This window comes from Hermetia illucens, chromosome 2 (assembly GCF_905115235.1).
Source record: "Hermetia illucens chromosome 2, iHerIll2.2.curated.20191125, whole genome shotgun sequence".
NCBI classification, from domain to species: domain Eukaryota; kingdom Metazoa; phylum Arthropoda; class Insecta; order Diptera; family Stratiomyidae; genus Hermetia; species Hermetia illucens.
In genome coordinates this window covers 64,875,486-64,895,557 of record NC_051850.1, presented here as the reverse complement: position 1 = coordinate 64,895,557, position 20,072 = coordinate 64,875,486, and the positions used below count along the sequence as shown (strand labels likewise).

The 20,072-nt window shown below is 39.0% G+C and overlaps 2 protein-coding genes across 2 annotated transcripts; one reads left to right on the top strand and one right to left on the bottom strand.

Annotated features, from left to right (window-relative positions):
- Positions 1-8,145: 8,145 nt before the first annotated feature.
- On the bottom strand, positions 8,146-8,466 carry LOC119648450 (cuticle protein 12.5-like). The gene has a single exon (XM_038050206.1). It carries the CDS (start codon positions 8,464-8,466, stop codon positions 8,146-8,148), a length of 321 nt encoding a protein of 106 aa, XP_037906134.1.
- A 10,471-nt stretch (positions 8,467-18,937) lies between these two features.
- Positions 18,938-19,381, top strand: LOC119649083 (cuticle protein 16.5-like). The gene has a single exon (XM_038051083.1). It carries the CDS (start codon positions 19,005-19,007, stop codon positions 19,338-19,340), a length of 336 nt encoding a protein of 111 aa, XP_037907011.1. The 5' UTR covers positions 18,938-19,004; the 3' UTR covers positions 19,341-19,381.
- Positions 19,382-20,072: the final 691 nt, after the last annotated feature.

The following is a 20,072-nucleotide window of genomic DNA, read 5'->3' as shown; positions in this document are numbered from 1 at the left end:
GTAAAATTTTGTCCAATGGAGAACTGCGTAATGAAATTGTTTCACGCATTATTGCAACCTGGATGAAGTGGCATTCCCCAACTTGTGTTCTTTATGATCGACGTATCAGCGCACGTCCCAAATCTAAAATTTACTGTAATGTCGCCCGTCTGCCGCTCTCTATAGTTCCGAGTGTTGGCCGACTATAAAGGACATTGAACGGGACTTGCGGTAATGGGGACGAAAATGTTGCATTGCACTGGTGGCGTGACACGTTTTGATTACGTCTGAAATGAGATTATCCGCGATCGATATGGGTTTGCATCGATCGTGGAAAAACTGCAAGAGAAGCGTTTTCGACGATGCGGTCACGTAATTCACGCTAAGGAGAATTCAACAACCAGTATTGGTCAGAACATCGAAAGCAATGGTAAGCAACTAAAAAGCCGGCCAAAACAATGGTGGCTTGATACGCTGGATGGGGATTTAAAGGTCTCAAGATTACATCCTGATCAAGCATTTTATAAAATAAAATGACGAAACCGATCACCACGAGCCGACCCCGCTTCTGAACTGAAGGCTGAAGAAAAAGCAAAAGATGTGAGGAACGACAAGTGCGCAACAGCTCCGTATAATATAGCTAAAAATTCCATTGCCCTCTATTTTCTAAAGCGATTTAAATAAATCATTTGATGGAAAGCCCTGTGTTGATAATGGTCAACCTCATACGAATCACACTCTGAGTCTAATATTATTAGCAAATGCCAAGAATTTAACCAACCTCAAATATAAATAAACAAGTCGGGAAACCGGAAGCTGGACGCTTCAGGTACGAAAGGTTTTGTGTATTTCTTAGTACATAGCACGTAATATATGCATATGTCCACTTTCGGGTCATATTGACATTGATAGTCTTCAATTTTCAAAGAAGCAACAATTTCGACGTATTATAAATTTGTTAGTAATAGTGCGATTTCCATCAAACTTGGTATGATCATGCTCTACATTATAGCCTACATCACTGCAGAATTTCGTGCCGCTAGGATGAATTTAAGGGGGGTTTCCAGCCAATTACAAAAAATTATAGTGATATACTATTATTAACTTTCTTTGAACAGGTATCGGTATGAAAGGTATTTCGGAGCCAAGGCACCATACACTGGCAGCCTCCTATTTTTTTTCAGATTCTTCGGTTAAATAGTTTCTGAGAATGGCCCCCTTAAAGAAATGATCACTTTCAACCCCCCGCACTCCCCACGTTTCCAGGAAATGTCAAAACTAAGACCGGCTTCAAAAAGTACTAATCGAGACCTTTAATTTGATCCCCACATGACTATATTCGATGAAAAAAAATTTTACACCCCCCCTTTGCATGTATGGGGACCCCCCCTTAAATTCAACGTAAAAGGATGTAACTCACTGTATGTGTGAGGGTTCACAGTTCCCACCTTCCTACCAAATTTGTGTCAATCGCTATAACCGTCTCCGAGAAAAATGCGTGTGACGGACAGACAGACAGACAGACAGACAGACAGACAGACAGACAGACGGATAGACAGACAGACAGACAGACAGACAGACGGACGGTAAACCGATTTTAATAAGGTTTTGTGTTTACACAAAACCTTGAAAAGGGCTAGGGAGAATTAGATTCTTTTTGAATGGAATTTTAATGTTTCACTCGAATTTCAATTATTCTCGTTAATTATGACGTCAGCATCTTATTTGTATGGCTTAGGATGCTGTTAATTAGCACGAAATTGATAAGTTTGAACTTCTATAACTTTGACACTAATAGTTGGATTTTCATGGAACATGGGCATGTGTATGCACGAGACTGTCCTCTATGTTGGTACACCTAGAATGAACTTAAGGGGAGCTTTTTAGTCAATTTCTAAAAGTTGATAATATACTATTAGTAAATTTATTTGAGCAGATACCGGAATGGGACATCTCTCGAAGATTAGATAAGTGTTTTACACAAAACCTTAAAAAGGGCTGCTGATAAATAGATTCTTCATAAATGCGACCTTAATATTTCACGCGAATGTCAATTATTCCGGGTAATTATGACTGCATCTGATTTGCATGGCTTTGGAAGCGGTAAATTCGCACGAAATTGTTAAGTTTGAACTGCTATAACTTTGGCGTTAATTGCCTGATTTCCATGAAGCGCATATATACAAAATATTGTCCCCTATGCTGGTACAAAATTTGGAAGTCCTAGGATGAATTTAAGGGGTTTTTTTTCAGTAAATTTCTAAAAAGTAGTAATGTAGTAGAATGGGACATATTTTGAGGCCTAGATTTCATCTAGGCGCATCACCCTGATTTTTTTCGGATTTTTAGGTTGGGTAATTTCCGAAAATGAGTCATGTTTCACTTCAAGTGCGTACATTTTGACTACTTACTCACGCACTTTGCAATTTATGCCAAAACTAATGTCAGTTTCGGAAAGTACAAATTGGGACATTTCATTTGATATCCTACACAACTATATCCGGTGAAAAAAATTTTTGAATCCCCCTTTACATGTATGGGGAACCCCCTTTAAACTCCACCTAAATTTATGCCACTCGCTGCATACGTGAGATTTCATAGCTCCCATCTGTCCACCAAATTTCGTTCGGATCGGTTTAGCCGTTTTGGAGAAAAGTGCGTGTGACAGACAGACAGACAGACAGACATTGAATCGATTTTAATAAGGTTTTGTTTTACATAGAACCTTAACAAACTCTGGAATAAGAAAAGTGATGTTTCAGGTGGATCCTACAAGTCAGCATCAGAACAAGCTTAGCTGATGTAGCGGTTCAAGAACTTGAATATCCTGGTGTTTATTTCAAGTTCTAGTATATCACCGAAACTCAATTCATTGATGAACAGATACATTTAATAAGGATAATTGATTTGAACGACATTGAAGGAGGTAAAGATGATTTTTGTACAAAAAACCTATATCAGTGTAAAAGTTTCTAATCATACAGGGTACTTCAAATAAATCGATTAAATCATAATCTCAACACAGCCTATGGTTTATTAGGGATTAGTCCTCACTTACGACTGGGACGAGACCTTAGAATTGAACGTGGACTAATCAATCTTGTGGGGTTGAAATTTAAAATGCTTTTCGGTACTATGGATGCCATTGATTTTGTTGAGAAAAATCAATTTGACATTAAAGAGGGAGTGATACAAAATTCAGTACTTATGAGTAATATAAACCGCAAACCGCAAGCAAAATTCATTGACACCGAGCAGCAAAATATCAAGCTAAAAATAAAGAAAATTATAAACGAGATTGATAAAGTATAAAACTTGACCAATGAACAAGAGAAACTTCTGAAAATTGAAATATACTACGAAGAGTTACGCTCCGAAATTTCACTCAAAATTGAGATGATCAACCTAAGAATTGAAATTTTACGCGATACTTTATTGTTTCTTCAACCCGGTACTTTACATCCATTCGTGTTGGAACCGAACTGAATAAATTAAAAACAAGTCGGGAAACCGGAAGCTCGACGCTTCAGATATGAAAGGCTTTGTGTATTTCTTTTATAAAGACATTTGAGTATGAATTTTTCCTATTAGTACGAAACACGTAGTATACACATATATTATGTGAAAATAGTCACTTTAGGGTTATATTGACATTCAAAGTCTTGAATTTGCACACATCCGACAACTTTGACCTATTATGACTTTGTTAATAATAGTGCGATTTCCATCAAACTTGGTAGAATCAAGCTCTATATTGCACCCTACATAGCTGCAAAATTTAATGGCGCTAGGATGAACTTAAGGGGGGTTCTGCCGCCAATTACTGAAAATTATAGTACTATACTACTATTAACTTTATTTGAATAGATATCGGTATCGAAGGTATTCCGGAGCCTAGCCACCATATAGTGGCAGCATCTTGATTTTTTTTTCATATTTTCCGGTTTGACGTTTCTGAGAATGGCCCTCTTAAATAAATGATCACTTTCAACCCGCCGAACTCCCCGCCTTTCCATCAAATGTTAAAACTAAGCCCAGCTTTGGAAAGTACTAACCGAGACCTTTCATTTGATACCCCGCATGGCTATATCTGATGAAAAAAAAATTTACACCCCCCTTTTGCATGTATGGGGACTCCCCTTAAATTCAACGTAAAAGGATGAAGGAACTGCCTTCATCTAGATCGAGCAGGCGGCACGAGATCTTGGGCTTCACATCAACGAAAGCAAGACAAAATATATGGTGGCAACGTCAGCACCGAAAACCAACCAACCAACAACATCAAATCGCACTGGTCAAACACAAACACGAAGAAGAATAAGGATAGGAGAATACAACTTTGAGACCGTTGACAATTTCTCCTATCTAGGGTTGAAAATCACAATCGATAACAGCTACGATGATGATATCCGCGCACGGTTGTTGTCAGCCAACAGAGCCTATTTCAGCTTACAAAGACTGTTCCGCTCGAAACGTCTCACCATAGGGTCAAAGCTTTTACTGTACAAGACTATGATCTTGCCAGTCCTCATGTATTCCTCGGAGACCTAGGTTCTTAGCAAGAAAAATTGCGAACTCTTGGCCGCGTTCGAGAGAAGAATCCTCCGAAGAATTATTGGCCCCCTACATGAGTATGGACGATTCCGTAGCCTACACAATGACGAAATCTATGAGCGATACCATAACCGTCCGGTTGTGGATAAAATCTGGCTCAATAGGTTACGGTGGGTGGGTCACTTAATCCCTATGGATGAGAATGATCCCATCCGGAAAGTCTATAAGGGCAATATCTATGGTAGAAAAAGAAGATGAGGCAGACCCTGCCTAAGATGAAACGATGGCGAAGGTCAGGACGCCAGACAGCTTTTAGGGATATCGAATTGGTGGACCTCGGCGCAAAACCGGGATGTCTGGAGTTCCTTATTAAGGCAGGCCTAGACCGGATACCGGTTGTTGCGTCGTTAATGATGATGAAAAAGAAGAAACTCACGGTATGCGTGAGCGCTCGCATTTCCCACCTTCCCACCAAATTTGGTGCCAATCACTGCTACAGTCTCCGAGAAAATTGCGTGTGACAGACAGACAGAGCGACAGACAGACGGACAGACAGACAGACAGTAAACCGATTTTAATAAGGTTTTGTGAAATACACAAAATCTTAAAAAAGAACAATTTAGCAATCATTCCACTTATCGATAACTATAAAGACATCGTGAAAGATCTCAACTTGAACACCTACATAAAAGAAAAGAAAATATTTGTAACCATAAAAATAGATACTGTAATACCACAAGAATTTATCATGCATGAAACCTTAATCTTCCCATATGTGAAGGAAAATCAAATTGTAACCCTTCAAAATTTGAATAAATATCTTATCATTTCGAAAGACAACGAGTTTTATACAAATGCAAATGATATCGAATGTATCTCAATTAATACTAGAATAATATGTAAACCACTACCTTTAAAATCATCAATTGCCGTTAGTTTTTAAATAAACATAAATTTTGCGAATTCAGAAAATTAAAGTCTGATCTTGAAATAATTCATAAAATTAATAATTTACAGCTTATTACTGTGAACTCAATAGAAACTCTGTACCAATGTAAATGTATTACTTCTCAAGAATTGAAATTAATTGGAACAAATTTGACAATGTTGAGTGACGATTGTGCAATTCACACTGTAACGATGAATTATGCTCCTTAGAAGAGGGAGAAGGAAACTTTTATGAAACAGGATAAGATTATTGAATTAGAGGAATGCTGCTGTTGTTTGAGCAAGAAATTTAAGACTTGATTATTAAGTTATGTAAGAAGAAAAGAAAAAGAGCACAAACTATAATTTGAAGAAGAAAATCAAATTTGAAAATTCAAAACAAAACAAAAAGCAGTAGATTTCGTTTATAAATATCAAATACATACATATATATTTGCATATGCACTTGCATAGATAGGCATTTCGCGAATGGAAAACCAGGTGAATGAAATTGCAATTCATGAGTTAGCATTAAATTGCATTTTCATTTCTTAGTATAAAAGGACAATGTTAGATTGTTAATTAATAAACACTTATTAATTAATCTCTTCTTTCTTTTTATTTTGGTGCTCCGTGCTTTGGTGTTCCAGCCCCCATAATGAGGGACCAGAGAATACAATTCGAATCTAGTTAGGAGTTAGGAAAGTCCCTTGGCTTCAAATGGTATGCTAAAACGTTGGCACCGGATGCCAAAGGCCAATTTAATGTCCTGCGACGATCCGTCGTGATCGCTGTCCTTGTTTTTCGTCCTCCTCAGCCTCCGTACGCCCAGCGAGAGGAGTTCGCGCCCAGCCTAGTGGAGATGGTTTACGGGGAGAATCTACGCCTCCCCGTTGATCCTGTTCTGGACATCTAAACAGGGTTAAACGACTCAAGAATGTTGCGTTTGCTTAGGGACGCGATTTCGAAGATGCGGACGACTCCACCATCCAGACACGCAACATTGGAGGTCAACACCCCCAGGAGTTTCAAGATGTGTGACCAGGTCCTCATCAGGGTGGACGCCTTTCGGAAGCCGTTGCAACCACCATATGTATTGCGTATGTAACTCTGCAATTCTCAACAAACCCGGTCTGGTCCACGGTTATTCGAAGGATGCCGCAAATACCAAAAATGAATTTAAAAATGCTCTTGTTATGAAATAATATGCGAATGAGGTGGCCATTTGGACATTCTTTCTTCCTTTTCACCATTAGAAGCGTCGTGCTTTCTTGTCAGTCGGATGGTATTCTACGCAATTCAAGGCTTCGCTAAGTCGGATTTGCGCTTACCAGAACTTAGCTGAAATGTCGTTAGGTCCCAGTGCTTTCCCTGATTTTATTCCTTTGACTACCCCTTGAACATCTGTGTCACTGACTTACTGTTGCTCCAAATATCGGTAATATTTTTGGAAGTGGAGAACGAGCAAATCCTTCCATTAAAATCGGCCCAATCTATTCCCGCCATCTGTTCGTCGCCGCTCGACAGTCCGTAAGAAAAGCATCGTCGTTAACACACTAAAAGTGTACGATATCCTGTGGGCGCTAGTATCGGTTTTTCAGAACTCGATTCAGATCTCTCTCAACGACGATTGCTCATTTTATGAAAACATTTGTTGCCGGCTATCCGGGTAATATTGATAGCTTTTTTTGCTTATCAGTTCGCAGTCTTATCAATACGCTAATTGGCCAGCGTTTTTGAAGGAGCGTTTTTCCACGTAGACCTTAGAGAAACTGTTTCGCAAGGCCTGTTTTATCAGCCCCTGCAATTTGTGGAGAATTGCTATTTGCTCGTAAATCATGAGATGTTTCCTAAAAGGTGGGAAAGAAAGAGGATTTTTATGATTGCAAGACGAGGCACCTGTTTCGGGTCCGATAATTGGAGAGATATTTGAGCGACTGTCGTGAAAATAGCCAAAACAAACAAACAATTGAATGCATCAAAGAATACCTTGGTCGAAAGAAAGCAGAATGGTTTCTGCTCTGAATCCGCCTATATTAAAAACATCTCCACTTCATCGGGTTTTCAACAATTGCTATAGGTTTTCGACAACGTGAACAAGAAATATATCTGGAGTGTCCTACGCACTACGAAATCGAAATCGAAGTCCACCGGGGTTGTATCCCATTTCATTTCTTCGTGCTATCGGTGACGTTTCTCATAGTGTCGTCTTCGGAGGATGGGGATGGCTCTAATGAACCATGACTAGGTGTCAGGACATCCTTCCTCAAACACCTCGACCACCCTGATGATTTTTTTTGTATTATTGGCGGATAAGGTTTCCTTACAGTCATATTCTTTTAAAGGCATCCAATGTAATCTGTTTTTTTACTCAATTTTTCAGAAACACTCGTTTTATCCCACGTATAAAGGGCCATTACTGATAACTGGTACTAGGTGTACAGAAGTGTTTCCAACGGCGTGGAACTTTAGGTAACCAACAAACATTCAGAGCTCCTTGAAATATCCTATTTTCGTCATATTTATCACCACATAAACTACATATTTTTTTACTCTTTCATCTCTCCCCCTCGTTTTTAAAGCTGCAAAACTTGTATAGTGGGCATCTTTACGGTTAAAACAAAAAAAAAACTCAAGTCATTATCCACTTATTTCTTTATTATCATATATCTAGCGTTTATATTTTTAAGCAGCAGCCTTCTTCTTGTAGAGACCGTAAGGATATCCAGCATATCCGTAACTTCCGTACGACGAATAGGCCAATGGAGCAGCAATGGAAGCTGAGTAGGCTAATGGAGCAGCAGCGGCATAGGCTGGGGCAGCGGCGATAGCTGGAGCAGCATAAGCGGCAGAGTTGATGAGTGGAGCTGAGTAAGCAAGTGGAGCAGCGGTGGCGATGGCTGGAGCAGCATAACCTCCCAGAAGTGGAGCAGCATATCCAGCTGGTGCCAGGTAACCAGCTGAAGCAGCACCAATAAGAGCGAGAGCCAAGATAATTGATTTCATTTTGTTAGCTTTTGGAAGAATCTATCTGGACGAGTGAATCCTGAATGATACTTCCTCGTTCTTTGGTCACTTATTTATACAAATCATGGTTTGCTTGTGCCCATTTGTTTTAGAGCTTTTTTGAAATTTCATCTTTGAAGCTTATTGATCGATTATGGCTTTGGTCGCAAAGCTGGATTAGAGTATTAGATTCAAACTATAATGTTACGCACAAAACATCGTGCAAGTATTGTGTGTATTGCATCATCCATAATTTTAAACGAATAGCGCTGAATTTACGACGAGTTTGTTTTAAAGTACGCACTAGGGCCCTATGATAGTAAAAGCAACTAATGAATATATAGACAGGCGCCTAGCTACGCCATTCGAGCTATTTTGTTTTGCCAATTATTCAATGAACTACTGAATGCAGCAACATTATCCATTCAATACGTACGTATCGGCCAAAAAGCATTCAATTGTCGTAATCAGGCAAGATTTCAGGAAAATTGGGCTTGGTCTATCGAACAAAAATTATTCCAAGCACGAATGTATGAAAATAAATCTTTAGAGTCCGAATGATAATGATAATCATTGCAGATTGCATAGAGGAGTCAATGTAGTACAAACTATCTAAAAATTTGCATATTTGCAAGAAGAAAAAAGGAAGATTAGGAAGCGTTCAAATGTTCATGTATCCTTTAGAAATAATATTAAATAATCCAAGCGCACTCACTTTTTCTCTCTTTAAGGGAAATTTTTTGGACAAAGGCTCAAAATTTTGAGTTCGAAATAGGTTTGATTGTTGCACTATGCGAAGTACTCTTTTTAAATAGACGTTCTACGTTCTGTTGGCGATATGCCCAATTTGTCCTTATATTCTCCAAATAGAGCAGGAGTTGTATTTGAGTTGTGAGATTCTGGAACCTCCTTATTGTTCAAGAGCGACTTCTTCACCCATTGTAGTTGCGGAAGGGACCAATTCTGATAGAACAAACATAGGCTCGATGAAGAGAGTTGTTCTTCTGAGAATAAAAGCCATGGTAAAGTCATTTAAATTCACTTAGCGGCACACTATCTCAGCAAAAAATCTTGCCACGATCCATTGGGTTCTAACCAGCAACCGAAATGTATCAAATCAAGCTGATAATATTTGGATTCATTCAATAGTTGCAAGGATTTATCAATGATCTGATAAGAACTCTTCGTATTAACTTCTTCAACAACTCGTATAGACTCTGCTCACCCATACGGATTAAATAACCCATCACCGTAACCTATTGAGACAGGTTTTATTCATAACCAGACGGCCGCGGCCAAAAGTTCACAATTTCTCTTGTAAAGAACTCAAATCTCCGAGGACTACATGAGGACTGACAAGATCATTGTCTTGTACAGGAGAGCTTTGACCCTATGATGTGACGTTTCGAGCGGAACAGTTTCTTAAAGTTTTGTCGTACTTTTGGAAACCACTTTTAGTTTAGACATTCTTGGGAAGGCGGGGGTTGAAAGTGATGATGATGAAACTGCCCAACCGAGAAATCTAAAAAACATCCTGAAATTCCCTCTATACCACGTCCTGGCCTCGAAATAATCTCTATATCGATCTCTACTCAAATTAAGTTAATAATAGTATATCAATATGTTTTTGTGGAGTAGAATAGAAACCCCACTTCACATTATCCTGGCGTTTTCCAGTAATATATACTAAAATAGAAACCTTGATACGCCAAATTTGATCAAAATCGTACTATTACTGATACAGTCATTATAGCACAAATTTGTCCTTTCCGTGGAAAATTACTGCAACCCAAAATACTAAATATCAATATCTTAGCAAAGTGCGTAGTTTTATATGCCAAATATACAATTGTGCACGGATTCCATTGTCGTAATTGTGAGCGGTTCTGGTTTTCGACCTTAGACAGGAGAAATTGTCAACAACCTCAAAGTTGTAGTCTTTTATCTTTATTGTTTTCATTTGACCAGTACGATTTAATGTAATTATTTCTTTGATCTTTACTGCTAACGTTACCACCACGTACTATGCATCCTTTCTTCTTTATACATTTAATTTTGTTTTCGAGTTGTCACAGGTGCCGGATTTTACCTAATGCAAGCACTAAGAAACAAGCAGGTGCAGATGATCCTTCGTACTTCAAAAGAATGATTTTCTAAGCTAGTGGCTCATTCGTATCTCACTTTCGTTACACGTATTTCCGCTCAATGCTGCTGTTATGAGAGATAACAATATCAATAATGTAAGCGGAGCTCGTGTACGCTCAATTCTGAACACATCTGAAGCTACTTTCGCCGTATCATCGCAACCGATCGTATACGGCAGAAAGTACCGTCAGCGGGGATTTAAGGCTAACAGTGTCCTATTTTAATAAGTCACGCCGAAATTTCAAGCCCTTTAATCACTCAAATAAATAACGCAACAGCAAATCTTCTGATTATGCAACCTAGCAGCCGAAACTGCATCACAGTGCACAAATGACATTATTTGGAATAGCGACATACCAACATACAGTCAAGAAGTAACGTCATCATTGCTTACAAATAGAATTGTCGGAGTTGCTGCAGATGCATAGAGTCTGAAAATATTTTAGCTCCGCAAAGGATCTATCCTAAACCTCAGGGAAGACTTCAATCGAAAGGCAAAGATGAGTACTTCGACGGAAATTGAAACCGTTGGCCGCAGTCCGGCGAGATATTGCTGATGCCTACACCTCTGCCCATAACGATTCTTGACCGCCAGTTTCCCCGATGACTACAAATCGAGCGCGCTTCTTGATGACGATTGGAATTGTGTTACTGTGAGTAATCAAGAGGTACTGGTCTGCAACCCGCTGCCCAGTCACGTGGGCGAAATGGTCGGTGAATTTGCCCCGCCGTGTTTTGCGTGAAACAAAACATTTTTTGAATCGATTCGATGTCTCTCTGTTCGTCACAGCCGATTTTTTCGGAAACGGCTGGATGTTGAGTCTAAGGAGACTGCTCCTACATGCGAAACGGGAGTGCAAAATGGTCAAATGGGATATCAAATTAAAGCGTTCAATTAGTACTTTTCGAAATTGCCCTGCATTTGATATCGGGTGAAGCGTAGGGGAGTGAGAACTGAAAAGATGACCACCAAAAAGTATAACAGGTTCCGTTCTCAGAACGTGTCCAACCGATAAATGTGAAAAAATCGCATAGTATATTAGCATATTTCAGATATTTGACCGGGAATTTCCCTGAAGTTCGTACTCAAAGTTCAACTTTTGGCAGTGATAACATAAGGCTTAACTGTGGGAAATTTGAAAGAAATCCAACTATTATTAACAAAGTTATATAAATTGAAACTTTTATATTTTATGTGAATTTCCTGCATTCTAAAACGTGTATGACGTCATCACAACATATCAATTCGTCAATAGCGTAGCAAAAGGAACTCATATAAATAGGGGATAGCAGGGAAACATTTCGCTTTAGTTTTTTTAGCCAATTATATACCAATATAAATTACTCGAGATAGACAAATGTATGTATTAATAAGTAGTACTAATGAATGGGAAGGGTTTACTTCAGATAGATATATTTGTGCGATCAATTTATATACGTGCATGATAAGTACAGTATTTGGTAATAAGCTATGTTAAGAATGTAATATGTACATATATATTAAAAAAAAAAACATGAAATAATATTTTTGGTTTTCAGCCCTATACGAATGGCTAAATGTGCGTAGAAAGTTTCTCACGTAAGATGAACACAAAACCTTTACACCCGAAGAAGCAGCTTCCCGTATTTTCACTGGTTTCGTAGTAGGAGCGGGTTAAAAAGATTAATTTTCTTAGTACACTTGGCCCGTTGCAAACGTGGACCTGCTGAAGTTGTCACCAAAGATTGTGGAGAAATGTGCGTCTGTTGCTTTTTAAATTTCCCAAATGAGGAAAGATTTCATTAATGGATTCTCATTATTAAGTTGTAGTATCCGCGGCTTAGCAACATAAGCAGCATTTCGGCCGTCTTGCATTTGATAATAAGCAGCATTTCTTCTTTCTTCTTCACGTTTTCGTACCTCTTAACTTTCCCAGGATGTTTCTTTCACTTTCCTAATTTCCATCCAATATTAAGTTATATCAAAAATGTTACATTAATTAATTTTATTTTATTCACTAAACCTTAAAACCCATTTCCATTTAAAAAATTTTCAATTTTTAGATAATAATGATTCCCTAATATATATTAAAAGTTGAACGTTGGCGAGACAAAAAGGATGTTGACCTTTTCGCTATTGCTACTTGCGAGCTTAATATTGTGCGGTCAGTTGGGGCGAATGTTGAATTGAATGAATTCATTTAGCCATGCGGAAAGTTTTATATAATTGTGTGTAATTTTTGTTTTTATTGCTGCCGATTTCGAATTTGAAGAACAAGGTCGGGGACTGTGAAATCGTGAATTGGCGGGACAAAGACCGGCTGATGAGGTTGAGAAAATGTTCACCTGGACTCGGAGGGGAGACTCCATTTTGCCTTTTGGGAGGAGTGTAGTTCTATGACGAATTTAAGGGGGGTCCCCACACATGCAAAAGGAGGGTGTTAACTTTTTTTTCATCAAATATAGTCATGTTGGGTATCAGATTAAAGGCCCCGGTTAGTACTTTTCGAAACCGGCGTTAGTTTTGACATTTATTGACATTTGACATGTGTTGGTGGGGAGTGCGGGGGGTTGAAAGTGATCATTCCTTTAAGGGAACCATTCTCTACTACCCAACCGAAAAATCTGAAAAAGTCAGGAGGCTGCTACTATATGGTGCTTGGGTTCCGAAATATTATAGCTTCCATACTGATATCTATACAAATAAAATTAATAATAGTACATTGCTATAATTTTTAGTAATTGGCTGCAAAACCCCCCTTAAGTTCATGGTAGTACCAAGAAACAATATAGGGTATGGCATAGAGCATGATCTCACCAAGTTTAGTGGAAATCACATTATTACTAACAAAGTTATAATACGTCAAAGTTGTCACTTTTTTTGCAAATTGAAGACTATGAATGTCAGTATCATCCGAAAGTGGATATTCTTACATAATATATGTATATATTACGTGCTACGTACTAAGAAATACACAAAACCCTGAAGCGTCCAGCTCCCGGTTTCCCGACTTGTTGTGTTTTGAGGGGAGTCTAGTTCTGGTAACTTGAGTGTATACGAGTGATACACTTGATACAATTTCGTGAAATTTTTCTTACCAAAACTTCAAATCGAAGTAATTGGGTGTTTGCCGCAAAGTAAAGAACAAGTCGACACAGATGAGAATTTCTTGCTTCAAGCCCTGGTAGTATTCCTACTGCGCTTCAATCCTTAAAGTGCAATTAGGGGAGAAACCACATTAGGAAGCCGTTATTTATTAAATTTTTTTTGTAGGAAGAATTATTTAGAATTTAATCAGATTTGGAGATGTTATTAGTCATATTCTGAACAATTCTGGAGATTTTTTTCTAAAAGTTCAAGCTAAAAATAAACAAACAAACACAACAACGAGAATATTCCGCTGAAGGTCGTAACTAGAGTCCTCCAACTGCAAGGTGTGTAGCGACTCCAATTTTTATCTGAAACAAAAAAGCTTTTAATTTTACATCGTTTACTTAAACTTACTTTCTAAGGATATGAATATGAATCATCAAAATCAAAAATTTTACAGGAGTTAAAAAGAAAACAGATTTCGATTTCCAGCATTTTTATCACTAATTACGCAAAAAAGGCACCCTTAAAAATATATTACCAAAAATGTTGGTTCATATTCTTGGAAATCTTGTAAAGAATCATACCTCCAAATTTCATAATGAGAGACATAGGACGCATGTTGTTGATACCTGAAGCACAGATGATTTGTTCACTTTAATCGCACTACACGAGTCAGGGGTTTTTGGCAGCATGAGTACGATCGAGTCTTTTTAAGGTTTTGTGTGAAAGGTGGAAAGGTTCAAAACCTACTGCTGGCTCCTGCCACGCAGTTATGTGAGACTTCTACTCACTAAAACCACCTCCTTCTCATTCCACTCTCCCCACGGAACTCCTATCAAGTATTGACCAAATCGATGTAAATAGGCACGATAACCTCCATGTCCACTCAAGAATTATGTTAACTCGTGGCTTGATTCCCCATGGTTTCGTTCAAACCATCTCCGAATATCCGGAATGATGCGGTATGTCCAACGACCAGTTTGGGACTCGTCCCATCACTGTTGCCACCGTTCGATAGATTCCCACCGTGCCAGCTGCCGTCGAAATGCGCTAAACTCTCCAGCTGCATACGTTTTGTCGTAGAGTCGCCGACTTTCCTTCGCCAAGGTGTCTATGGGAAGCATCCCTGCTAGTACATATGCCGCTTCTCCTGATGTTGTCCGATATGCACTGCATACCCGGAGTGCACTTAATCGATATGCCATTCCCAATTTTCGGCAGTTCACTTTGTTATTCAGAGCAGTTGCCCAAACTGGAGCTGCGTAGAGTAGCACGGAGCTGACTACCCTGGAGAGCAGAAGACGTCGACTTTGTCTTGGCCCACCAATGTTCGGTAGTATCCTCAAGATCGTTGTAGCGATGGAAGACGCTTTAGTTGCGGCGTACTCAATGTGTCTTTTGAAGTTGAGTCTTCTGTCAATAATTACTCCCAAGTATTTGAGCGATGGTTGGGAGTAAATTGTTTTTCCGCCAACTTTGATTTTCACAGTTGTGTTCTTTCTTCTCTTGCTAATGAGAACTACTTCTGTTTTATGCTCGGCAAGTGAAAGGCCAGAATTTCTCAACCAGGAATTGATCTCCCATATCGCCTCATTTGCATAGATCTCGATCTCGTCTTGGTGCTTTGCGACCACCGTTATTCCGATATCATCGGCGAAGCCAATAGTTGTCACGTTGTCCGGTAGGCGTAGCGTCAACACTCCATCGTACATAACTAGCCACAGCAAGGGACCCAGGACAGAACCCTGTGGCACTCCGCAAGTTGTAGGGAATATTGTTAGCCCATCGTTCGAGTCGCAGTAAAGTCTTCTCCCAAGGAGAAACTCGACCACAATGCGTACAATGTACTTCGGGGCTTGTATCTTGTCTGTCTGTCTGTCTGTCTGTCTGTCCGTCTGTCTGTCTGTCTGTCTGGCTGGCTGTCACACCCGATTTATTCGGAAACGGCTGGACCAATCGTCACGAAAATTGGTAGGAGTATGTAATCTACCGTTCCCTTTACATGCAGGAACTGACGCCATTTTGTGTTTAGTTTAAGGGGGGGCTTCTCATACATGTGAAGGGAGGGTGCAACATTTTTTTTCACAGGATGTAGCCATGTGGGGTATCAAATGAAAGATCTCAATTAGTACTTTTTGAAACTGGTTCAATATTTGATGTTGGCTGAAACATAGGGGAGTGAGGGCTCAAAATATGACCCCCAAAAAGTGTAACAGGTCTCGTTCTCAGAACCTATCCAACCGAAAAATCTGAAAAAAATCGCAGTAGTGCATCTCTACGAAATCTAGGCCTCAAAATATATCCGGTTCCGATATCTGCACAAATAAAGTTAATTATAGTATATTTCCACATTTTAGAAATTTACCCGGCACCCCCCTTATCTTCATCCCAGAAGTACAAAATTTGGCGCTTTAGTTAGCATGGGTATAAAGAAGAACATAATGCACAATTTGGCCAAGTTTGAAGAAAATCAAACTATTATTAACAAAGTTATAGGGGGTAAAACTTTACACTTTTTTGTGAATTTCGTGCACTCTACAACCTGCATGATGTCATCATCATATATCAATTCGTCAATACCACCACGAATGAATTGGGTGGAAAAGGATTATTTTGTTTTAGATTTTAAGTCATTTCTATGTGAATATCAATTATTCCAACGGGACGTGTGTGTATGTAGGTATATAATATATGCGTGCTCATGGACTTCGCGGGTAGTGCCTAATTCAGATAGATATAAGAAGTAAATCGGAAATATGGGTACGATCAATCTATATACGTGCCTATATGTGTACAGTATTCGAAAATAGACAGTTTGTTTGTTTAGGGTGAACGTAACATCTACGGCTGTAATATGTACGTATGTCTCGTAGTTTTGTAGCTCTATACGGATAGAAAAATGTTAGTTGAAATTTCTTAGATAAGATGAACACAAAACCTTTATATCCGAAGCGCGAGCTTCCGGTATTCCGACTTGTTTTTTTGTTTTTCGTATTTGGCTGTGCATTCGTTATGCGGTAAATTCTTGCGATTTTCCCTAGTTAATCTCTCAAATTATAATATGTATAATGTGACGAGTTGAAGCTATGAGAAGAAAAGGTTACTGCCTTTCGATGATCCTGTGAAAACCGTTAATGATAGATATCTGCGGATGATGGACAGCAAAAGATGTGAAAGGAACCCTTGATTACAATTCTAAATCGTATAATACCTGGTGAAGTCCTTGTATTCTTGAAACATAATACGAAATTAATATCCGAATAACATTTTAACAAATCTTCTCTTTTTTCATTTTACTTCGTAAAGTAAGCTAACACCTGCTAGCTAACAAATGATAGTCCATTGATCCGAAAAGTCTTTTGTGTTGGAACCGGTTAATTTTTTCCCAAGTTTCTTTCAATTAGCTTTTTAATTCATGCCTTTTTAAAATAGCCCAAGCATTCTCAGTAGTAAGTATGCTGATATTTTCATCTTGAGCTATTTCGAATTTTTTAGCTGTATGCGGGATGGTAGCGTCGAACTAATATAAGTACCTGTCATGTAGACCTAATCCCACGCTTTTTAAATCACTGATTGAGTTAGTGACCACAATCGAAGTCCAGCTGTGACAAACAACAACGGTACCAGACGCAATACCTACCTAGATCTCTACCAAAATAAGGAATGTGGCAATCGAGTTGAAACGCAATTTTACATTTGAGGCCTGAAGGCTTCTTTGTCGGCTTGGACCGGGTCAAAAATACATGAACCAACAATTCTCCTGAGACATGCAAATTTAGAGCGCTATCCCAGTTCCCATCGTACCAGTATATCCCTGGTAAGGTTTCGTGGCCAAAGTCACAAAAAATTATATAAGCCTTGGAGGATTTGCCTACTACACCGCGGCCAGCAAGCCAAAGTGAGTACAGTGTTTCCCGGTGCCGCCTCTCGGCCATTTGATTTTAGTTCGACCGATAGGGTTGCTGCCCCTTTGTCCATATATGGGCTCTACCTTGAGAGTAATTAAGCCCATGTGTGACCGCATCGTGTCTCTGGCAGTGTTCATCAAGGAAGAACCCTGTCCCCTATCCTTCTGTTTTAGTCACGGATATTGTTACCTGATGTTGAGAAACTTGCCCTAAACTACAATGATCGCTTCATACAGCACTTTCTCAGAGTAAATCTGAACAAGATCGAATTTTGATAACGGACCCCATTGAAACAGGGGCTAGCACCGTCAATGGCAGCAACCTGACGAAAACTGAGCGGTTCAAGCAGTTGGAATCATTACTTTAAGTCTACCTTAGGCTATGCAATGTACGTGTTTTGAAATATAATTAACTTCTTGGTATGAATTTGTATATTCTTATACCTAAATTCGATGGCAGGATTTTAATTAATCGCCCCATTTTTCGGTTAAATGGTTTCTCAAAACGGAGCCGATCATACTTCGAGGTGTAAATTTTGGCTCCATTTTGGTTAAACATCAGAAAATTTTAATTCACACCTATGGAGATCATCAATCATTATGACCATCATAATTATGATCAACCACTATTTGAAGTATGAAAACATCCATTTAAGTGCGTGCAAAACCGTGACGTCAAAGAAAAGAATTTAAACGAAAGTGGTTTGTTTTATAATGTAAGAAAATGGGATCCTTTGAAGTAGCATTTTAAGTCAGTGCTCCCCCATTTTTCACAGTCCCAGACACATTTCATTTACTTCCCATCTCAAGAATTGCTTATACAGGTTCGTGAATGAAATTTATCGAGCTAAAGGAATTTTTTGCAGAATTTTCGAATGCACTAATTTCTTGAGAGGCAATTATATTACAGGGTAAGAGCCATCCTATCAACAAATATAAGATGCTTTGAGTATTCCATCAAAAGCGAAACCCAAGAAGTCAAGCACGATACAATTATTCATGGAATTTTCTCCCTGCCCTTCTAGGTATTAATTGGAAAATAATTTTTATTCAATTCTGCTTCAAAAACCAGGCAGCCCTTTCTTCATTCAAAAATAAGAGATTTTTCAAGCACTATAGGAGGAAGCTCACTAGCATGATGCAATACCCACAATATTTGCACGATCAGAAAAAGTTCCTGAGTCGGATTTTATGCAAATCGGTTGTATTCAAGTTATACGACGACATAAGTAAGTAAAAAATTTTAAATTTCAATAAACAAGCTTTCAAACTAAGATTTTGGAAAAGCTTCAAAATGCGTTCAGTTTCAATGGCAAAAATTGTACCATGATTTGTATAAATAAGCCACCGGAGAACCAAGGAGTATCATTCAGGATTCACTCGTCCAGATAGATTCTTCCAACAAGTAACAAAATGAAATCAATCATCTTGGCTCTCGCTCTTATTGGTGCTGCTTCAGCTGGCTATCTCGCACCAGCTGCATACAGTTCCCCACTTTTAGGAGGTTATGCTGCTCCAGCACTAGCTTCCGCCGCTCCACTTGCCTATTCAGCCCCAATCATCAAATCAGCCGCTTATGCCGCCCCAGCTCTTGCTGCTGCTCCAGCTTATGCCGCTCCAGCTTATGCCGCCGCCGCTCCATTAGCCTACTCAGGTTCCATTGGTGCTCCTTTGGGATATTCTTCTTACGGAAGTTACGGATACGCTGGTTACCCTTACGGTCTCTACAAAAAGAAGGCTTCTGCCTAAGGATCTGATATTTATGGAGTCGCAATAAATAATAAAATTGAGCATTGCCTTTTTACTTTAAAAAATATTATACACACAATGTTGGTGCTTTTGCTTTTGCTTGTCCATAGGAATACTTCAGAATTGATGAAGAATAACCTTTAAATAATTTGAGTTATCTACTCCCACGTTGCATATTTATGTATGCACCTCCCATATAAACTAAATTACTCCGCAAAATTAGGACATTTTATGCCACGTTACGTTACGTAAACGCAGTTCAGGAAACGCTTCCTAAAGGTGATACTGTGATCACCTATCAAGATCTGAGATGAGCTCTGACAACATTTTGCTCGGATGTGTCAGGGGAAATACGGCCTCAGTGACCGTTCTGACAATGGAAGGAGGTTTGTGGATTTCTGCATCTTCGACTGGCTGTCATTGGTGATACATTGTTAGAGCACAGAGGCTGCCATAAAGTAACTTTTCAATTAACCCACGCCGCAATTTCTCCCAGGGTTGGAGAACTGCGACCCCCCCAAGTTCAACATCGACTAATTATACCAACCAACTGCCACTTAATAGTCAGAGAGCTCGGAGGGCAGATACACTGATTAACTTACCTAATAATATTGGCAGACATTGGGCAGCCATAAAAAATGCTTTTTTATTGGGTGAAATTCAGGTAGCTAGTCATAAACCGAAAGGGCATCACATGACTTGGCTGATTGCGAGATCATCGAAGCAGATCGA